The sequence below is a fragment of the Falco naumanni genome, chromosome 5, assembly GCF_017639655.2.
Source record: "Falco naumanni isolate bFalNau1 chromosome 5, bFalNau1.pat, whole genome shotgun sequence".
Taxonomy (NCBI): Eukaryota; Metazoa; Chordata; class Aves; order Falconiformes; family Falconidae; genus Falco; species Falco naumanni.
Window position 1 is genome coordinate 10900998 of NC_054058.1, and position 18925 is coordinate 10919922.

Sequence of the window (18925 nt, forward strand, 5' to 3'; positions counted from 1 at the left end):
TGATAAGGGGGACCCTCCCAGAAAGGGAATGTTCCCTCCTCCCATGGCCTGAGCGATCCCAGGACTACCTCTGCTTCCTTCTGTGGGTACATGCTACAAAACAGTTAATGTCATGGCTCTCGGTTCTGTAACTTTAAAACTTTAACTCTTTAAAACCCTGCTGTGTTGCCTGAAAGTATCAGTTGCCACCATTAATACATTCCCAAGACTTTATGCAAAGACTATGTTGAAATATGATGTGAAACAAAAGAAATGCTTCCCAAGTATTTTATATAATATTTTTATATTTATAATAATAGATATGTACATATAATAAACATTTCCTTGAGATAACTACTGTATATTAAGTGCAAACACAGAATATACTAAATACTAAAACTGTTCCTAAACTAAAACGTAATCATGAAAACTATACTGGGAATTCTAAGGTAGATGTAATAAAGCCAGTAGCCTTTAGTGGAGTTTTTTGTAAACTAGCAATTAGGGGCTTATAAACGTAGCATATGTTAGGCCCACAGCAGATGTCAAAGGAGGAAGACTCCAAGGAAAAAATGACAGGGAGAGGTGGTAAAAAGAATGCAATTTTCATCTATGCAGCCAAAGCTCAGCACAGAAAAAGACAAACCTCCAACAAGAACGCAAGCCTTCAGAATTACCACAGATTGTAAAGATTAGAGTAACAGCAAAATCCAATCTGATGAGAAGCAAGGTGCGAAATTAAATACATCCCCTTTATTTGCACTAATGCAGCCTTATGCTAACTGATATATAATAGGAGATGGGCTCCGCTCTGAAACAGTGCTCCTCTGGCTCTGAACGCACGGTCAAGTTGGGCTTCCCACTGGCAGGTACCACCAGGTCCTCACTGACCCACAAGTTAAGATTTGAAGGTTGGGACAGCTGTTGGCCCTGAAATGCTTGTCATCTGTTTTTTTATTTCTCTACCTCCTTTACATCTTTTTCTTGTGATGCTTGTAAATTTATAACTCTTATGTAGTTCTTTATGAAATATTTGAATAATACTATTTTAACTCTTCTTCTCCATTCTATGATTAATACCTTCAAGTAAATTTTTTTCAAAATTACTGTTTCAGAAGTTTTGTAGGATTGTTTGGGGTTTTTTTGGAACCTGCTGTTCAAACTCTTGTTGCCAACACCTGTCAGTACATTAGCAGACCATTCTACAGGCACAAGTGATTTGCCAACAACTTGCCAGAGCAGTTCTTCCTCCTTGCAAAGTCCTCGGGCCCTTAAACTAAACTACAAGTTGTTTGGAACAGGCAATACTTGAACAATTTGGGGTTGCTCATTAGCTTAGAGTCCTGCCCCAGGTAAGCCTCCTCAACGTACGACAGTACAAATCTGGGATGATAATGAACTAAGAGAGATCAGCTGACCGTGTATTTTTACTGCAATTTGTCCACTGTAACCTGAAGTGACCCATGGCAACAGCTGGAGAGGCACTATGACTCTAAAATGAGAGTGCTGCAAAACCTTGCGTGCTTGTTTGCCAGCCCACTTTCCCCCAGAAGCTTTGTCCTCAGTGCTAAACAACGCAGTCACTGAAGATGCACAGTATTTCACTGAATATTGTTAGTTATTACTTCTAATAATACAGATTCGATAGAACCTGCATTTTCAGATTACCTGTATTTCTGCTGAATAAGCAGCTTTACAAACACACAGGAAGATGCAATCCATACTCCCGGAAAGGTGAAAAGCAGCTGGACAAGAAGGTTTCGCTGTCCATCTGAAGAGCTCTAATGTGAAGCTATGAAGTGAGTCGGGAGCTGCTGAGCTGCTTAACAAATTGGGGTCATGGGGATAAACTGCTTCTGCAGAGGCTAGCTTTGGAGAGGATTTCAAACGCCACTCTGCTTGATGTGCCCTGTTGATCAGTGTGGTGATTCTCAAATACTTCACCTAATTGATGAGGCTCGGGGAAGAAAATCGGGAAGGGAGAATTGTCCTTGGCACATCTGACCACTCCAGGCAGAGGGAAAAGCAGCTGCCACCGCTGCTGCCTTTCACGTGACACCTCCATTTCCTTCTGCTGAAGGACTCAAGGGGGTAGGAAAGGCAGGGGAAGGGGCAACGCAACAAAACCACCCTAAACAACCTGGGGTTTCTTAAGCACACAGGTGATACCACTAACAGAGCAGCCGGGCAGCTCAGGTGCCTACTCAAGTACTGCATCTCAACCATGCAGTGTGACTGCCTCTCCTACACAGCAGTTTTGTTTTCCTTCTGTTTCTTCCGTGTTTGGATTTTCTTCTTTCTTAAGCAGCCAAGATTCTGGAGAAATAACTCCCGGCCAGGGCTCATCAGAGCAATACACCCAGAAACCTTCCATATCGCCAGGGTGGGATTTTTGCTAAAGCACTTGTTTTGTCCAAGTCTCACAGGAAGTGGGTTGAAAATAGATGCTGTCACAAAATGTAATGAAAACAAAGTATCTGGATGCAAAACAGGTGTTTGGAGAACCAATGCCTGATGTGGACCACAGTACAGACTGATACCAGCATGCAAACTGGCTGTGCAACAGGTGAGAACCCCAGGCAGCTAGTTAGTGTGCAGTCTTATCTTAGGATGCAAGGCAGGTTCAGGAGGTAGCTGTTAAAGCACAACCCAAATTTCACTTTTACTGTGCTGCAGAAACATCCCACCACTTTGGTGACCCTGGTAAGGTCTTCCAAGAGAGGGTCACATACCAACCACCTGAGCAGCAGGTAGGATCTCCAGGGGCATTTGGTTGGACTATTAGTGCTCTAATTGTGGCCCTCATGTCTCTGTCTCTTTGGAGAGAAAAAAAAAATAAATAAAAAAAAATATACAACCAAAACCACACACCACACTGACATGTTTTCCATGAGGCTTCCCCCTCCCCCCCCCCCCTTTTTTTTTTTTTTGTCAGAACAGTTGCTTTCACTTATCTGATTTTCAGATAGACTGTGTTCACTCTTGACTGGAAAAATCAGTGTTCACTATAATATCTGGGTCTCAAAATCACCAGTTCCTTTTGAAATCTGAAACTGGTATGCTGCTTGTTTACTTTCAGCCTGACAGTCAGGCAAGGCGAAACATTAGCAATAATGATCTGGCACTCAAGGCACTTGAGTGGGAGGCAGGAACCCTGACCTCCTTCCCTGGACCTCCTGCAGCTTTGCCATATGGCCATAGGCCCATGGGGGTAACTCTCCCCGGGTCTGTTAACTCATCTGTAAAGCATATACAAGAATTCGTTCAAGACACTGCAATACTACAATACGTTGAGTAGAGGTGCATAAACCTTCACACGCTGGTTATTTAGCAAGCAATGAGGTGGTGGGTTTGTTGGTTTTGGGTGGGTTTTTTTGAGGGGGTGTTGTTTGGGTTTTGGTTTTGCTTTGGTTTTTGTTTGGTTTCTTTTAAACACAGTTTTACATGGTTTAGTACAGGGTTCCAGACAAGCAAAGCTATTGGCAAGGTTGACCAAAAATTTATCCGTAGTTTGAACCGAATTAATGATATGAAATATTGAAGTCATGGACTATAAAGTCTTTCCTGTCCTTTCTGGTTCACTGAATATAAAATTAATAATATTAAACAAAAGAGAGGGAAAGAGCCATCTCCAAAATTCTACAGCCCCGTGATGAAGGCACACTCCTCAACAGAAAAGTCTAAATTTCATTCCAAAGTCTGAACAAGTAGAGTTGGTTATGAATGCAGGTTTCTGACATCTTAGACAAGTGCCATATCATGAAGACACAGGTACAAGACAAGTCATCTTCATCTGTGCTGTTTGTAAATGACAGCTAAATTCCTTTGTGAATCTATCCTTTTCACTTTCAAATTAACATGCAAGAAAAAACGAGATTATTTACTTAGGCCAAGCAAAAACTTCTGATTTTGCCTAAAATAAAATTACTGATAACCTTTAATATGCCAAAGAATTTGGATTTCAGAATGAGCAAAACTTTTGTTTATTTTTTTAGGGGAAAAATAAAAATAATCTGCACTACCATCACTGTGAACTTGGAACACGTGTTAAAAGCTTCTAGTAACAGGTACCACGCACAAAGAAGTTGCATATTCAGTCATATGCATTTATACTACTTCTGGAACAAAAATACTACCTGAAACATCAATTTTTTCTTTGCAGACAGTCTGTTTCTACCTGTTTAGCCTATATTCACTTTCCAGTGGTATCATATATTCTGTATTTTCAGCAGCTTAGAAGGCTGGAATATGTTGCTGACAGTTGCAGCAGGTTCATAATATCAAGCCTTCATCCAAAATTAGCCATGGGTATAGTTTTATCATTAATGTCTTTGTAATTTGGAGACAGATTCCCAGAAACACACTTCCTGCAAGTGCCAAGAAAAGCCTAAGGGGGCACTGGACTCATTTGTGTTAATTTTTTTTTTTTCCTTCCATGATTCTAAGAATGTGTAACATGCACAAATTAAAAAAATGATGAATTAATTTTATCTGTGTTGGACTTGAATGAGCTCTTTAACACAAATAAACTTTAATGATGACCTAGAAATCCAAGCACCTATTGCAGCAGTATCACCGTGAGCCAGCCCAATAGGAATATAAGGCAAAGGCTGAGGCTACAGGCACACAAATAAGCTCCGTGAACTTGCGCTGCAGCCTCTCTTATTGGGAAGAAATTACCTTACACTTTCTGCTAGGTAAGAGCACACCCTTTGACCACTGACATTCTGCAAGACCATGGGGTTTTGGTGACTTGCTCATATGTGCATGCCCTGAGGGGATTTCAGGATCCAGTTCCCCATGGTGCACCAGATTTCCTCTGTAGTATCATGTAAATCATCTTTTCTGGCCTGTGCTTTGGATCCCCAGTTGTAAAATGCTCATGACAATGATCATGAGACACAAAAGCCATGGGCTGAAGGCTGCCACATAGATAGCTGAGCATCTGGAAAGGACTCAACTTCATGTTTCTGATTATAAGCAAAGACTAGCAACCAGTTTAGAAGGGCATGATGATGTCAGAAAGCAGAGCCTGTTCAATCACCCAGTCTTGGAAGTGTTCGCAGGATGGCTACAGAGGACCAGAGCCTAGCTGGCAAGAAAAAGCAGATAAATTAACTCCTCCATTAGAACCTAGGGGAAAAACAACCAACCACCAAACCCTGGAAAGCTTACGAGAACTTTTTATATATATATATTTTAGTTATGTTTAAAGTGAGAAAACAAACTCTCAAGGGGCAGCTGGCTTGCTTTGACTGCCATGTCCAATAAACAAGCAACTATATATGAGATAATCAATCTTGGGTTTAAGCCTCGACATAATATGAGCAATTCTCTGCAGGATGAACTAGTTTAGTAACCAATTTATGTCAATGAGGGTGCCTCGGCACTCCATTCTCTGCCTGAATGACAGCGTCTGTCTGCAACTGACCCCAACTAACCTACTGGGGAGACCTTTCTCCTTTTTTTTTTTTTTTTTTTTTTTAGGTTCAAAAGCTACTGAGTAAGGCTACTACCTTCAAAGCTGAGTCCTACTAATGTTCATTTTCTAGGGTATTGCAGCTTGAATCCCATGACTTAGACCTCCAGAACCTCAAAACCTGAGAATCAGAAGTGTACACAGAAGCAATGTGTGTTATCTTCTCATCAGACTACCAGTTCTCAGTTTCCACACCAAAACACAAATGGAGGAGACAAAATGCCATGAAATGGCACATGATTGGATAGATTATAGAACATGAGCATAAATATATCAAGAGAAAAGAAAACAATTACACAAAGTTCACTAAGTTTAAACACCTTTCCCTTCACTCCTGCTTTATTTACTTGCATTAAGTGGTAATGTCCAGTAATACAGCAGGTGCTTCACCTTTCATTTCACCACCACCTCAAAACAATTCAAATATGATTAATGAAGTTACATATCATAGCCCACTTTCTTAGGAGCAAATTCCAACCAAACTAGCCCTCTGTATTATTAAACCCCTTTTTTTTCCCCTAAAATATGGAAAAATCATGTTTTCATATGTTTTCAACATAAACATTGCCATTTTGTTGAAACTGTGACAAAATGGGTGATGCTACATGAAAGAGAGCATTTACGAGCTAGATTCTACCCATGACAACTCTGACTTTGCACAAATTTGTGGTCTGGTCTTCTGGTGCCACAGAGACCACCTAGAAATGGGCCATCACATCACATGAGTTTCCTCCTATGCAGGCAGATACAAAGATGATATAAAAGTACGGCCTTAGCTTTTAAACCATGTGAGCTACAGCCTGTGAGAGACAGAAGAAAACATTTCAGCTGCAGACCTCTTTCCATCACAGTGGTTCTTACAGGCTTCCCTCCTACCAGTCAAGGGCTATCAGCAACCCAACAATGTTACGATTTCAGCGTAAATCAAAGCAGTTTAAAGGCTAGTACACCTGCAGGTGCCTGCCCAGCCTTTAAAAAACCTGGAGGAAGGTTTAACGCATCTCAGCTACCTGACAAGTGCATTGGCTGTAGCACAACACCTGATGCATAACCTAGAGCGTAATTTCTCTTCCTTTGCCTCTGACATTCTGATCTGCATAGTGCTCCCCAGGGGTTTCCAGATGAGAGCCCACAATCTTGGCAACATTAGATCATTGTCTTTTCCCTTTGCACACTGTGCTTCTATCGCATATTATTCTGAAGCTCAAAGATCCTATTGTATCTATTCTCAATACAAATCCAGCTCAGAAATAAGATCTAATTGATGAGCACTGTGGACCCCATCTGATAAACCAAATATGCCCGGGTTTTAACAAGAAGCAATGGGCACCTCAACAGGTGAGTTCAGTCTACTGGCCACCTTAAGGTAACCCTTCGGTGCCCTCAGATCGCTAATTCATTACACCAGGCTCACATCCTGGCTTGGGCTGACCTTTGAGATCTAATTCAGTTATAAGGAGAGCAAATAAAAACCGCAGCGGAAAGAAAAGGGTGAACTGCTTCTTAGGCTATCAATAGGCTGCCTAGATCTTTCATTTAAAGAATATTACCTCTCCGCGCTGCTTGTGTTGCCCCTCACCTGGAAGTTAGCTTCAACAGCTTAAAAAACACAATGGTCTGAATTAATGAAAAGCTGGTTTTGCTTGGAGCAATTTAAAAAATGCTTGTGTGAACCACCCCACCAGCAGGGCTGCCAAGGAGACAAACAACATGTGGGCATAGTGACGTCCCTCACTGACACAACAAACTCAAACATAATTCTAATTCCTTCTAAATTAGTTTAAATGAAAGGTCTGTTGTATCAGTGAAAGACTGGCAGAATTGCTGAGATACGATTCTGTTCTTCAGGCTAAAATCACAGATCTGTATGTCCACGCAAGTTACAGAAGTCAGGGCCTTCCTCATACAGTAAGAGCCACACAGGTTCTCTTATCACCTTCTCTATTACTTTTCAGTTATTCTAAGCAGCGACCCTGTCATGTACTTCATTACATTGGGAAATCTGTGGTTGTGAAAGCACTGCTTTTTTTAAGAGGGAGGATACAGTCTCTGGCGTGCTAAATAAATACAGCATGAAACACATTGAAACTTGAGCAGCAGGAGAGAATCGCCCACATTTGAACGGTTCAAGGCAATACAATCCTTTTCTGCTCCTGCTTTTCATAACAGCCTCACTCCTACTTACCCTCTCAAGGAAAAGACGTAAACTTCAGATCTCAACACGTGCAGATATCAAGCTATCCAAGCCCTCCCAAGTAAGTGTGTGAGCTGAGTTTGTTTTTTATTATTTACGTTGCTGAAGGACTGGTCCATCATTTTAACATAGTATGCAATCAGTTTTTTTCTTGTACTTTGAAGCTATGCTTTATATATCCCAAGTGTCAGTAAGACCCATCTCTGGAGCACTGCCAGCCTTTTCTCCAAGTTGCTTTGTCTCCCTTTCTATTTTCTGTATAATTCATTTTTAATACATACTTTACATTATCAATTTAACATATTAACATATTAGCTAACTTTACTCTAAACCTTTCCTTTTCAGGTAAGTGCTAAGAAATAAAAGACACTCTTGAAACACCACAAACAAGATCAGTCCTTCAAAGTCACATTCAGGACTTTGCCAAAGCTCTTAGTCTTTACCCATACTGGCAGGCTTTGTGTAAAAGCGTATAGAGCTGCAAAAGCAGTCTTGTCACTCCCTGTCATTAGGAATTGCTGTCATGGAAGTGCACCTCCAATCCAACAGTCCATACAGACAGGGAAGTGTCATTCAAAGGTGACCACTTTATAGAACAGCATCCCGTGCAAAATCCAAGTACAAACCTGCCAGTAGCAAGCCCTAGGATTTAATATTCTGCTATTGCAACACTATCTATTCTTGCTCTCACTTGCATAACTCATGAAAAATTAGAAGTTGAATCAACAAGTATTCCTCACGTCTTTTTTGCCAGGTCTTCTCCTAGTCGTTCTCTCCACACGCTATATTGTACATTGTTTAGCCCATAGCTTTATCTCTGTATTTCAAGATTCAAGGCTTCTAAAAGTGTTAAAATTCAGACTTCTGAGCTTTGCTCAGGAATGAGATGTGACAGCAATTTCCTTTCAGGACAAACGAAGATGAAAGAACTTAGTCAGGAAACATTTCAGCATATCAAGATGAGGTACCTGACAGGTTTTGCAGAAACGTTTTGCTGGATCAGCAAAATCTTTGTTGAATTAACCATCAGGAAAAGTGTACAGTACATTAAAATAAAGTTAGTCATAGTCTTACCTTCCTGAGTTCTGAAGTCATCTTCAGCAAATTTATTAAAGTTGCCACACAACCCACAGGTCTTATTATAGTGCTTTTCTTGAAGGAGTATCTGAATATTCCCACTGATATCAATCTTCACCACAAAGCCATGCTCATCACTGGATATTTTATAATAACCTGCCTCCTTCTCTATAAATATCCCACTGGAGGCAAAAGGTATGGAAACCCTGTGAAGAAAAATAGGAATTTCTCAGAATATGACACACAAAAACCATTGGGTTTTTTCTGCTGGAATACTTTTTCCCACAGGTACCTTTTGTCTTCCTGCATCACACCTCCATCTAAAGAGAAGCGAAGATTGAAATATTCTCCAAGATACACAGAGAAACCAATTTTCTTGCCATCTTGGTAGTCACCTGAAGAGACATAAACAAATATTGTTAGTTCTGGGACTCAGGAGGACAACTTTTAAGTACACACTGCAGGATTAGGAGCATATCATCTAACATTTTCAAGAGCCATCCATTTATTTCATCCCTTTGTTGTTTAATACAAAATGGACAGACAGTCCCAGGATGAAGGCTGGTATCAACCACTGGCAGATGCGTGACCTGGCACTGGCTGTGGACTCACGTTCTCCCTGTTAACTGCCAGTGAAGTCTCCATCCTACCATGCACACTGGTTTCCACAGGAGATGTGCCCAACGATCTGCCTTGCTCTTTCCCTTCCTTCTTACACCAAATCCAAAACATGGCACTGCACCAGCTACAAAGAAGAAAATTAACTCTGTCCCAGACAAAGCCAGGATGTTTCCTCCTAAGAACAACCCATAGCTCAGTGGTAAGAGAAGGGGGTTGAATCCATTGAACTGCTGGAAGCGCTAAGCCTGGCTGTCTTGGTTCTTGATAAGCCCTTTAACTGTCTCAACTGGTCTTTAAGGGGTGGATGCCCATATTGGCTATCCAGCTGTGGGGTGGCAACTCACTCTGAGTTTTTCAAGAGGGGCAGCACATAGAGATGGAGACAACTTCCTTAGGATCTGAGAGAGAAGAGGGTGGGCAGTTCAGACACCATCCTTTCTCTGCTTTTGCCTGTTGTCCAGCTTTGACTTTACCACAGCTCCTTGTGCAACGTGCTGCCCATTCTGGGTCTCCTGCTCTGGGGTAGCCAGCTCTACCCAGACCTAGATGCTTTACTCAGCAACACAGGCTGCACTTCACAGCCAGGTATCCAAAACCCAAACAAACCCACACACGTATACTAAGATAGAAATCAAAAATAGATTATGCAATGCTTATGTGCCAAATATAAACATAAATTGTCTGCTCATGGGTTGTTTTGATGGATTTTTTTAAGATTTAATTGGTCACATAAAATACTACAATCAATTTGTACTTCACATATGCTGGTGGATTATTCTACACACACAAAAATTTGTACCAAGTTGTTCAAGTTGAACAAGGAAATCACTTAAATGAGCACATCGTTCCTTTTCAGAGTGACAGGATCAGTTTACTTCAATTTACTTGTAGTCAGTAAAAAGTCATCTTGAACTATGACTAATAAAGAACAGTTAATCATGAATATAAGAATATCTACCAAGTAGCATACAGTTTTGGTTCTCATATCAGCTCTTGCCCATCCCAAGAATAACACTGGCTCATGGCTAATTCAAAGGCCTTTTGTCCTTCAGGATGGGATTTTTCTTACCAGGGGGATTTAGCCTACAGGTAAAATTAGTTCTATTCCCGTACTCAGCTTTAACAGCCATATTCCCCTAGCAAACTCAAAATAAAAAAAGAAAAGGTCTCACTTTCCCTCTTTAGAAGAGCCAGTAAGAAAATCTCTGTTTCTTGGCAGTTTAGTTATGTGTGAGCTATATTACCACGGGATAACAGAAACCAAAATGACACAATTTCTTTAGAAGTAATCCTACTTTTAATTAAAAAAAAAAAAAAAACCAAAAAAAACCAAAAAAAAAACCACAACACCTTTTATGTAGTGGTCCATCCTATCTGAAAAAGGGCAGCTATTTGTCTTTTCTTCTCAGTGATGGAACCTGGTGGCAATACATCCCTACAACATTTTGCATTTGCAGTTCTTGGTTTCTTGCTCAGACTTACCCAAGAGTGTGAAGGAGTGCTTGTGACAGTCACCAGCAAGGAGGTAACTGCAGTCTCCAGCAAAATTGTAGAAAGAACCATCAAAAGTTTTAATGTGATCATTCCCAAAAAGGCTGCAACGGGAAACAGGTGACTCCTGAAGCAAAGAACCTCGTGATCCTGGATATCAAAACACAACATAATTTGCAATGTAAATCAATCATTTTGTAGATAAGGAATTTATCTGCTGGAATTTATCACCATTGATCACTGCATGTCCTGGACATTTAGCTGGTAGCTTCTAGGCAGATTGTATGCCTGGCCATAGGATCAAGTACAGATTTTTTTTGTTATATGCTTTAGTGAAATGGTTTTTTTTGCTTTAACCCTACTGGCCCAAACCTTGAATGGCTAATTTCAGTCCTGATCCTTCGAGGAATGCTATGCATTCATTCATTCGTGCCTGCCTGCAATCCCATTAAAATCAATAAGGCAGTAGCAAAGCCCCATAGTTTGTGCCGCCAAACATCACTGACTTCAGGGAGTCTTTATGACTCAACACAGTGCTTGCGGCAAGGTAAGGAGCCAAAAGGAGTAACTTTATCGACGTCTCCAGCATGATGAGAATATTGCCTGAGCCAGGATTGCAGGATTAGATGGGCAAAACAGAGGTAGTGGGGGAGCCTCACAGAAGAAACTGAAAACAAAACATAATTCCCAGACATCAGAAAACAATCCTGCTTTCCTACCTGATATTACAGTGGCCAGCAGTAGGTTTGTTAGCAGCACTTCCAAGAGGAGCATCTGTCAAAAATCAAGAAACAGAGAGAGATTACAGTATTCTTAGTTTGGGGAATTTAGTTTGTTTCACAACTCACCATTTTCTAGCCTTTCTTTATAAAGTCATTTTTGAGGTTCTACAACATATCAGAAAAAGCCAGAATGCATGCAGACTTACACAGTAATTCAGTTACCCACCCACACTTCTTTAAATAGGTAATCTAGGAGAATAATTATTCTTTGTTCCTATTTTCACTAACCACTGCAGGGAAATGTGGGCTACCTCTACAGGAAATGCAACCCAACATACACACATATATCTGGTTTACCCGATTTAATACCTTGCACACACAAAGCCCTTCAGTACAAATTACTATTTATCAGGCAACTTGACATGAAGAAGCACACTGGACTGGATCAGCCAACTTGGCTCCAGTAGAAATCACCTCTGCTGCACAGGATTTGCATCCTGTCCAAACATCCACGAAAGGAAAGAACATATAGAAAGAACATCCAGCAGGTCTGGACGGCAGACCATTATAACCACATGCTTATAATCCACTGACTTCAGGCTAATAATATGCTTGAGAATAGGGGCAAAAAGTAAAGGAAGGAAATTGTGCAGAGATTAGAGCGCCAGGGTGAAACCTTCCATTCATCAAAATCAGTTTTAACGTTGCCTCTTGCTTTCTACAACCAAAATATCAGCCTTTGTTCTCTATGCATCTATAATCCACCTCCTGTATTGCCAGGCATTTAAAACTAATTATAGGATATAAGTGTCATGCAGATGGTGAGCTACAGATGCATTCTGTGATAAAAGACATTAGTAGTTAATGGATGAAAACTATAGGGAGCTCCATCTAAGTGAGTTAATTTCAGTGATCATATAAACAAGTAGAGAGGCTTAAATATACCATACTTAATATATTAATGCCAGGAGACCAGACAGCTTTCCCTAAAATAACCCTCCAATTAGAGAATAGAATACATTTTGCAAAGATAAATTCTGATTTCAGTGTCCAGACACACACTTCTTATCGATGTCAATGATGTAGGTCCAATTCACAGCCATGTAAATAAATGCTGAACTTGCCTTATTTACAGAAGATGGGAAAAGAAAGATCTATCATAAAACTCAGTCTAATATAAAATGCTGCAAATGCCAATCTCACATAAGGCTGTCACTGCTGCAAGACAGCTAAGAAGCGGCAACTGCATGGGAATGCAGCTACAAAGTAATGGTAAAGAAAACAATAGGCATTATTCTCAGATTACACACTCGCTAGTGTATTTTTAGTGCATGCACTGTGTTATTGTGACTGAACCAGATACTGCTTTTCTTTGTTAATCCTTCAGTTTTAAAAAGCAGGCAAAGTAAAAAGACAGGGTAAAAAACCTTTCTCTTCAGCCTCCTTCCACCTCCCAGTCTATTCTAAGCCACAGGCTTGGTTTCCTCCAGTTCTAATAGAGCAGGTGCCGCTAACAAATCAGAATACAATCAAATAAGAGCTGCCAGTGTTTAACCCTCTATAATTTTATCACTGGCTTAATTAGAAATGAATGTACCTTCTTCTGTGCGAGATTCCTCTTGCACATGAACACGAAGCTCCTCCAGTTGCCACCTATAGCCTATACCACCATTGTTTCTGCATCCCTTCAGAAGACAGGACTGGAATGGCTTTGGTCCGAAATGTCTTGTTTTTGTACAAGCCAGGAACTCTTGTTCATTTAAAAGGAAAGATAAAAACCGAACGTCACATCCGTCTGATTCTCAAGACAATAGATTAAATTGCTATCGTGTAAATCAGTACCCTTAATTGCCAGAAAGTTACAATGAGGGGAAATGGGTTTAAAAACTTACATGACAGATAAGTCTTTGAAATATATTTTGCATGTGTATGTGTGACAAATCTCACTGGCTGAGCCAATAGGCAGCATATTTATTTGAAAGACTATTGTTAAAGAGGAATAGTAGGATGCTCCATACCTCAAAGACCACAGAGCCATGTAGTATTTTTTTCCTGTGAACAAGTGCTTTAAAGGACAAAGAAGAAAAAAATTCAGAGCTAGTAATGACCTGATTTAGTTCCCCAGGTACAAACACATTTGAACTCTGTCACAGTCTATAAGATCAACACATTTGGTCCTTGCATTTGCAAATGTTTATAGAGGTACCCTCTGGAACAACACGTGGTAACAAGTTAATCATGTACCTACTTGTTTCCAGAGGTGGGCACAAGCTTTATGGGCGTATGTACAGCACTGGGAAAAAAAATGCAGAGCAGATGACATCTGACTTTATTTTCAGTGTTCCATGCTTCATATTTTCAATAGCTAGTAATAACAAAGGGGTCAGGAGCCAACACTTCTCCCCGTAATTCATATTTTGCCACGAGTTCACAGAATGAGGTCCTTCCTTTAAATGAAGAAAAACAATGCAAAACAACAAAAATATGTCTCCTGAGAGTCCCCAGCAGGCGTCTGTCTTGGGCATAAGCAATCCTGAGAATGAGCACTGTTCCTAGAAATCCATGCACACTGTTCCTAGAAAACAAAAAAGAAAAAAAAATTATAACAACCCTACATTGTAATAGCATGATTTCTTACTGCAGGGAACTTCCTTAAGATTTCTACAGATGACTAGGTTGATGCTTGCACAAAGGCAATGGATTCTTCTTGAAACAATTTAGGTGTCCACCCAGGTTGAGGAGTTACAAATAAATCGTTAGCCATACTTACTTTGTCTTGTATGAACTTTGCATGACACCTGCGTGTTAAAATGCTAAAAGGCTGCGCTACAGCTACTGACTGACAGAAAGAAACACAGATCAAACTGTTTCTTTCCACATGAAAAACCAGAGAACAAGATTTTAAAACAAATGCTTTCCATCACGATCTCAGCCAGATGCTCCTGCCTTTTCGCCAGCAGCAGTAAGGTTTGCCCCACTCATGTTCACAGCAATGGAGGTTCTGATGCTGCTGAAATCTGCAGGCCAGGGGTTTATCCAGTCTAAACCTGACCTGACCCCACGGAGGAAGGAAAAAAAGTCTTTCACGTGAAACTGCCTTCAAGGCTGAAGTTACAGGTGAACAATAAGCAGAAACGGGGCAACAGAGACAACAGGCAAAATGCCTCTTGTTTTTCTCTTAGTCTCACTTCTGTGCTGGTTTCACACGAAGAGAGAGGAATAGCATTGGCTGGGAATCGTTCTCTCCTCTTGGATCCAGCTGCCAGCTCTCAGCAGGTCCTTCATAACTCTGAGTGCCTGGGCATTAGTGATCAGAGAGATGTTCTCAAAACCTTTCATTATGGGAAACCCAGCACTATTCATGATATGGGAAATAAGATCACCTATCACGATGGTCTTTTGTCTTCTCAGTTTTAATCCTTTCAGTGCATGAGCCCCAAATAAGTCACTTCATTTGGTAACCCTCTTGCAAATCTAAATCTAACAGGTAGCTTTGATTCATGCTTTTTCATCTGGCACATGCAGAAGATAGAGTGAAGGTCCCTTAAAATATTCCTTAAACATAGAAACATTGCTGGGTTTGTTCCGCAGTGGTTTCTTTATTGTCATTATAAAACAGGGCCAGTTCTTCAACAATACAGGATTGTTTAGTCTGTAACTGTGATGGATGGTCGAAGTCTTCCTTTATTAGCTTTTGCACCGCTGCCTTCACACCCTGACAACCTTTATCTGGAGTACCAGCGAGGGGGTGAAAACTGCACAGAAGTCTGAGCCCATCGAAAGGTGCTTCAGAGAGCAGCGGGCTCGGGCGGGCAGGTTACTGACCTTGGGCTGAGCCTCTGAAGTCCACAAGCGCTTGTCTGCGTGATCAGAGCCTTGGTCTGCACCGGACAGCACTCACATTGCCAACATTTAATAGATGGTTCAGATTAGCCAGGCATCATGACACCTCCTAAGTGTCTTAGGGACCTTGGGGACATAGAAAAAATTAATTGAGATACACACCCAAAGAACAAATTCCTGTTTCCCTCGTGGCTCTGTTTTCTCCCCCAAAAAAGGAAATGGTAATTAAAGAGCGCATTATATCAGCTCTTGCACATTGTTCCAATACAAAGCTTAGTGATGCTGGGGTAGATCTGACATGTAATTTTACAGATAATACATCTGAGACATAGGAGGAAATATATAAAGGAGTATGCAGTATTGCTGGAAAGCCCCCTAGAGCCAGTTTCTGGAACAGATTAGGAAGGACTTCTGAGGAAAATTATCCATATCGCTTTTCATTGCTTTGTTCAAATAGTACCTCACATGCAACAAGTCCTATGTTTCCTAAGTTATAGAATAACATGTACTGAAGCACTAGATAGCATGTCACATTTATCATAGAATTTGTCACGCAAATACTTCTGCAAAGTGCTTGTGTGATGAAACCCGCAATGCTGACTGTAGGAACAGTGATGAAACATACAGGCCTGAATAACAAAAAATAGCCAAAATACCTTGATGTAGAGAAACTGGGAAACTAAAGCCTGGCAATACTGAATTTTGATTCCGTGCCTAGGAACTGGAAAATTAGATTAGGCTATGGAAGCAACACAGGATGTCACTTCACAACTATTACAGCAGATGCTTGCATCTTTCAAAGAGAAATTAATCTTTCTTAAGGAAATTATACCAACAAGGTTCAGTAACTAAGATTTCTCTAAAATTATTTTTTAAGAGGGAAACAAGCCAATCTAGCATGTCAACGCATAGATCTTAATAGAGCCAATATGAAGGCTTCAGCCTGATTCTGGCCCTGCTGTAAGCATGCTGAAGTACTCTATTCTGGACAAAGTTTGTTTCCATAAGCATCACTTAATTTCCACAGGCAAAGGTATTGATTGCTTTTCTGAGGTCTAAAAAGTGTTCTTAGCATCTTGAGTAAACTGAAATTCCAAATACCACATCCTCAGATGGCACACAAAAATCCCATGAAGGCTGGCATGTTTAGAAATGTAGGAAATGTTGAATCAGAAACCATGCCTCATGAATCAGCAGAAAGTTCTTAGGCAGAGACTCGTGGGGAAGGAAACCATGCTGCTTCATTGCTCAGAAGTGGTTTAAAAAGTGGAAGAATTACAGGAAATGGGTAAGGAAAAAAACAATACACACACACACCAAAACATCATTGTGCCACCATAAATACAAAATACACTTTAATCTTCAATATTGGCTGTGCTTTTGGCCAGTCTCCCCCCAAAACAGTGAAATTCTTAAGAACAGATAAAGAAAAGGTAAAATGATGATTTGATTAGAGGCAGGAAGCAACTTCTCTGTCAGGGGAGGAAACTTCCAATCTTGGAAAAAAATCAGAGAAGGAAAGCATGAAGAGCATCTACCATATCATAAGTGACACAGAGAAGGGAAATAGGAAATAAAAATTCACCATTTCTGCCAGTGTAAAGGCTAGGAGAATTCTCAAGGAGCTGCCTTTAAAGCACATAACTGGAAGGCCTCAACACAGGTCACTGTGTCAAAAAGGAGTCACATAAATGAAGGACTGGCCCATCACATGTATGCCTCAAACCATGGGGATCAAATGATGAATCAGATAGAGCTTGTGGCTTAGAAAGTCTTTACCCTGTTGAGTGTTGGAAACAGGAAATCCCATCCTTTAATGTTACACTTCATTTCTTACAGCTCTTCCCTAAGCAACAGGTATTTGCCACCAGAATCCTACTTTTTGGTCCAAATAAACCCAAGACAGCACTCTTTATCCCAGTCTGTTGGAAAGGATGCCTCAGTCGTTTTTCACAACTGAGGTTCATATTAACTTTTCCATTAGCGACACAACAGTGAAACTCAGCATAACAACAAATAAGCTAAAATAAGAATAATTGCAAATAGTTCTGAAAATAAGAGCATCCCGTGACAGTTCCTGAAAGCCCAGAGCAGCAGGCCAGAAGAAGCACAGGACACAGTCTTAGCAAAGTTACTTCTACATCCCCTCCTACCTTCACCATGCCCAAGGAAAAAAAAGAGGGGAAAAAAAAAAAAAAAAAGGTACAAAAATACCTCAGAAAACCCCACAAATCTAAGAATATCAGCTGGCAAAGTCCACATAACCCTGTATTCAAACCCTTTCTTTGGAATATTTAAGCTACTGTACTCCTTTGAGGAAAAAGCCAAGGTAGATGAACAAAGTATGCTAGTACTGAAATCGAACATTGACATTCCCCATGCAGAAAGTCCTTAAATGAGGTTTATTTTACACAATTTTCACTGACACATTTTAAGGGCATAAGTAAGGGTAAGGAAAATAAGGCCAGTTACAGATATTCAAGAGGAAGGACGACATGCAGACAGCTGTAATGGCCAAAACAGCAAACTAGACGTGCACTAGCAGCACAGTACAGTGCCAGAAGTAAAGGATACTCATCAGGGCTGCCCAGAAGGCTGCCCCGTGTCCCTGAGCAGTGCCTGCTCGCTCTTGGAACGGCACATCACCCCTCTGCTGTTCGTCTGTCATACTGAGGGACTCCTCAGCAAGGCAAGACGGATGGCTAACCTGCATCGCAACAAGAAAGCCAGAGCCACGATCTCCCCCCATGGCAGCTGCCTGAACAGGACTGTATTTGTTGCACACGGAATTGTAAAATACATTTCAGCAAGTAGTAGCAGAATACATTTCTCTGAAATGCCCCAACAGCCTATTTGGAAAACAAAACAGTGCCATTGGCTCTAGACCCATATGAATTGCAGGGACTTTGGTGCATTTTTGGGGTCATCAGTGCTCAGTTCCTTCTGGCACAGTAAGTGATAGACAGTTTAAAAAAAGACACTTCATAGAGAGGATGGGACGCACCAACCACTGACATTTTGTATGTGCAACCCCTCAGCCTCCAGACATCTTTCCACACGCTGGGAAGTTCACAGGGCAAAACGAACACTGGGGCATTCTCCCTACTAACTATGCAACCCACCAGAGAAGGGCGTTATTAAAGACAATCCTTCTTACTACCAGCTGAACTCCTTCCCTAATAGCAAGTTCACAAGATTTCCAGTTTCACAGCCTTCCCTGGGGTTATCTTTTGAGTCATCCAAGCTTAAAGGACCTTGGGCTGTAGCAAGTGAGACGAGGCTCTTTGGTGCTACCCTGTACGCAGCACTTCAGCATAGCTGCCAGGCCACCAGACTACAAGCCTGCCACGTAGCAGCCTGCCACGGGGGCTTACGAGCCAAGGTACATGCTGTAAGCCCAGCGACCTGCAGCACAGTGCCAAAGCAAAATATTCCCCCTCCCGTACAATTGCCCTATAGTCTCTCTAAGGAATAACAATACTATAGCTGAAGGACGATATCTTCAGCTGATGCCAACTG

At 41.0% G+C, this 18925-nt stretch overlaps 1 protein-coding gene across 1 annotated transcript in view; it reads right to left on the minus strand.

The window, feature by feature from the left end:
* VWF (von Willebrand factor) overlaps positions 1-15479 on the minus strand; it is a 145479-nt gene extending 130000 nt beyond the window's left edge. Inside the window, exons 1-7 of the mRNA XM_040595803.1 lie at positions 15389-15479; positions 13812-14138; positions 13161-13313; positions 11561-11615; positions 10833-10991; positions 9022-9124; positions 8727-8935 (exon numbers count right to left, since the gene is read on the minus strand). Of these exons, the coding sequence (XP_040451737.1) occupies positions 8727-8935; positions 9022-9124; positions 10833-10991; positions 11561-11615; positions 13161-13190 (556 nt within the window). The 5' untranslated portion in view covers positions 13191-13313; positions 13812-14138; positions 15389-15479. The remainder of the gene's footprint in view (positions 1-8726; positions 8936-9021; positions 9125-10832; positions 10992-11560; positions 11616-13160; positions 13314-13811; positions 14139-15388) is intronic.
* Between the last annotated feature and the right edge of the window lie 3446 nt (positions 15480-18925).